Below are 2,500 nucleotides of genomic sequence, written 5' to 3'. Positions count from 1 at the left end.
TGATGTGCCACTCCCACACAAGGGACCACACAGAGTGACGCCGCCGAAATCACATCAGGGACGACAACGTTCTCTCTCTTCTTCCCCACTCCTCTTTTATACCGTCTCTCTCTCTCTCTGCCCTTCTCTCTGTTTTCCTGTCTCTCTCTCTCTCTCTCTCTCTCTCTCTTTTTGTCTGTCTGTGGTTCTGTCTCTGTCTCGCTCCTGCTCTCTTTCACTGCCTCTCTTGCCCCTGCAGAAGCAGATCTGGTGGTGGATCTAATAAGAGTGCAATTAAAGCGAGGGTTCTTTGGGGCGACAGCAGACAGTGATTACCCAGGAGTCAGTGCGGTATATTTAGTATCTATTCCTGTTCCGTTCCTGGGCTCCCGCTGTGCCCGAGGCCTGAGGGGCACTTAAGCGGGCACCGCTCCCATGCCCACCACCAACACTACCACCCCCTCCTCCCCTCTCCCGCTCCGTACACTCCCTTCCTCTTTCTCTCTGCCTGGGCTGCTGCCACCTTCTGCCAACAGACGTTTCTGTTGGTCTGAACTGTTTTTTAGTAGCAGTAGCACTGTGCTGTTTTATGGTTTCAGTGGAGCTGTATTGCTCAATGGGGTTTTTATAAAGTGGGAATATGTAGTCGTTTCTCTGGAGCTGTTTTGTGTGTGAAGCTTTATATTGTATCTCCCAGAAGTCGGCAGGTAAGCTTAAACAGTCTGACAACTCCATGCATGGCAGCGGACAACATTAAGCATAATACATTTCATTACACATACTGGGTCGAATACAACAAAAAAGAAAATACAGAACACTACTACTGAATCTGAAACAGTTGGGGTGCCCAAAGGGAAAAAAGTCATTTGAAATGCACATACAGTATTCAGAAAGGTTCAAATACACACACACTTTGCCACAATACAGCCAGTTCACAATCTCCACCAACAGACTCTTCCTTCTTCCCCTGTTTGGCAACTTGCTTTTGAGCCAAGCTTATCCCCTTATCCAAAGTCTCTTTTACTCGCTCACTCAATACAACTTCAGTATATGAGTGTATATTATATTCATCTGTGTGTGTGTGTGTGTGTGTGTGTGTGTGCGCAGGTGCATGGAGTGTGTGAATGTGTGTGTATGCTTGTGTGAATGTGTGTGCATGCTTGTGTGAATGTGAAGTGCTCAGTGTGGACTAGATCGTAGTAGACACGTGTGCCTGCCTGTTTGTTCAGATGAAAGGAGTGCAGGGGTTCAGTGCCCCACAGGCGATTCCACCCCCCTCATCCTCCTCCTCATCCACCTTTGCATCCACCTCCTCCACCTCCTCCTCCTTCTACACCCCTCTTCCTCCTCCTCCTCATCCACCTTTGCATCCACTTCCTCCACCTCCTCCTCCTTCTACACCCCTCTTCCTCCTCCTCCTCCTCCTTCTACACCCCTCTTCCTCCTCCTCCTCCTCCTTCTACACCCCTCTTCCTCCTCTTCCTCATCCACCTTTGCATCCACTTCCTCCTCTTCCTCCTCCACTTTCTCCTCCTCCTTCTACACCCCTCTTCTCCTCCTCCTCCACCATCTCCACCCCCTCCTCCTTATATTTCTCCTCCTCCTCCGCCACCTTCTCCACCTCCTCCTCCACCTTCTCCACCTCCTCCCCTTCCTCCTCTTCCCCTCCTCCCTTTCTCCTCCTCCTTCTACACCCCTCCTCCTCCTCTTCCTCCTCCACCTCCTCCACTTTCTACACCCCTCTTCTCCTCCTCCTCCACCATCTCCACCCCCTCCTCCTTATATTTCTCCTCCTCCTCCGCCACCTTCTCCACCTCCTCCTCCACCTTCTCCACCCCTTCCTCCTCTTCCCCCTCCACTTTCTCCTCCTCCTTCTACACCCCTCCCTCCTCCTCTTCCTCCTCCACCTCCTCCACTTTCTACACCCCTCCTCTTCCTCCTCCTCCTCCTCCACCTTCGCCTCCTCCTCTTCACACGTGTGTGTTCTGGACTCTTCAGATCGGGTCAAACCTGAAGGGAGCCATGCGGGCCCTGAGACTCTACGACTACAACCGGGATGGACTGATCCAACGACACGAGCTCCGCCGCTTCCTGGATAACTACTTACCCATGACCGACACAGAGTTCAAGAGGTGAGCAAGATGGGGGAGAGAGGGAGCGTGTGTGTGTGTGTGAGAGAGAGAAAGAGAGAGTGAAAGAGAGAGAGAGAGAGAGAGAGAGAGAGAGAGAGAGAGAGAGTGGAAATGGTTGACCGATATATCCACAAAAAATTGGTCTTGACTTGGATCAATTATGCCAAATTTACATCTGATGAGGTCAAGAGCTAATCTGGGATCAGCCTCCATGTTAGGAAAGAGGCTCCGAAGCTGACAAGTGGCCTTAAATTCAGATAAGTCTCAATGTCAGGCCATCACACCTAACTGGTCAATCGTCCTTATGAACTCAGAGGTTCAGATTACACTCATTAATTCACATAGAGCCACTGATTGCTCTGATCGGGGCCCTTCCCATCACAGAGAGG

General features: G+C 51.1%; 1 protein-coding gene across 3 annotated transcripts in view; it reads left to right on the top strand.

The window, feature by feature from the left end:
• The window catches only part of LOC125310455 (EF-hand calcium-binding domain-containing protein 6-like), a 33,633-nt gene that overhangs the window by 9,407 nt on the left and 21,726 nt on the right, over nt 1–2,500 (top strand). For all 3 annotated transcript variants that reach the window (XM_048267904.1, XM_048267903.1, XM_048267902.1), the window contains exon 6: nt 1,978–2,111. In XM_048267904.1, coding sequence (XP_048123861.1) covers nt 1,978–2,111 — 134 coding nt within the window. The remainder of the gene's footprint in view (nt 1–1,977; nt 2,112–2,500) is intronic.

This window comes from Alosa alosa, chromosome 17, assembly GCF_017589495.1.
Source record: "Alosa alosa isolate M-15738 ecotype Scorff River chromosome 17, AALO_Geno_1.1, whole genome shotgun sequence".
In the NCBI taxonomy this organism is placed as follows: domain Eukaryota; kingdom Metazoa; phylum Chordata; class Actinopteri; order Clupeiformes; family Clupeidae; genus Alosa; species Alosa alosa.
Note: the sequence above shows the minus strand (reverse complement) of the source record. Positions and strands in the feature narration are given on the sequence as shown.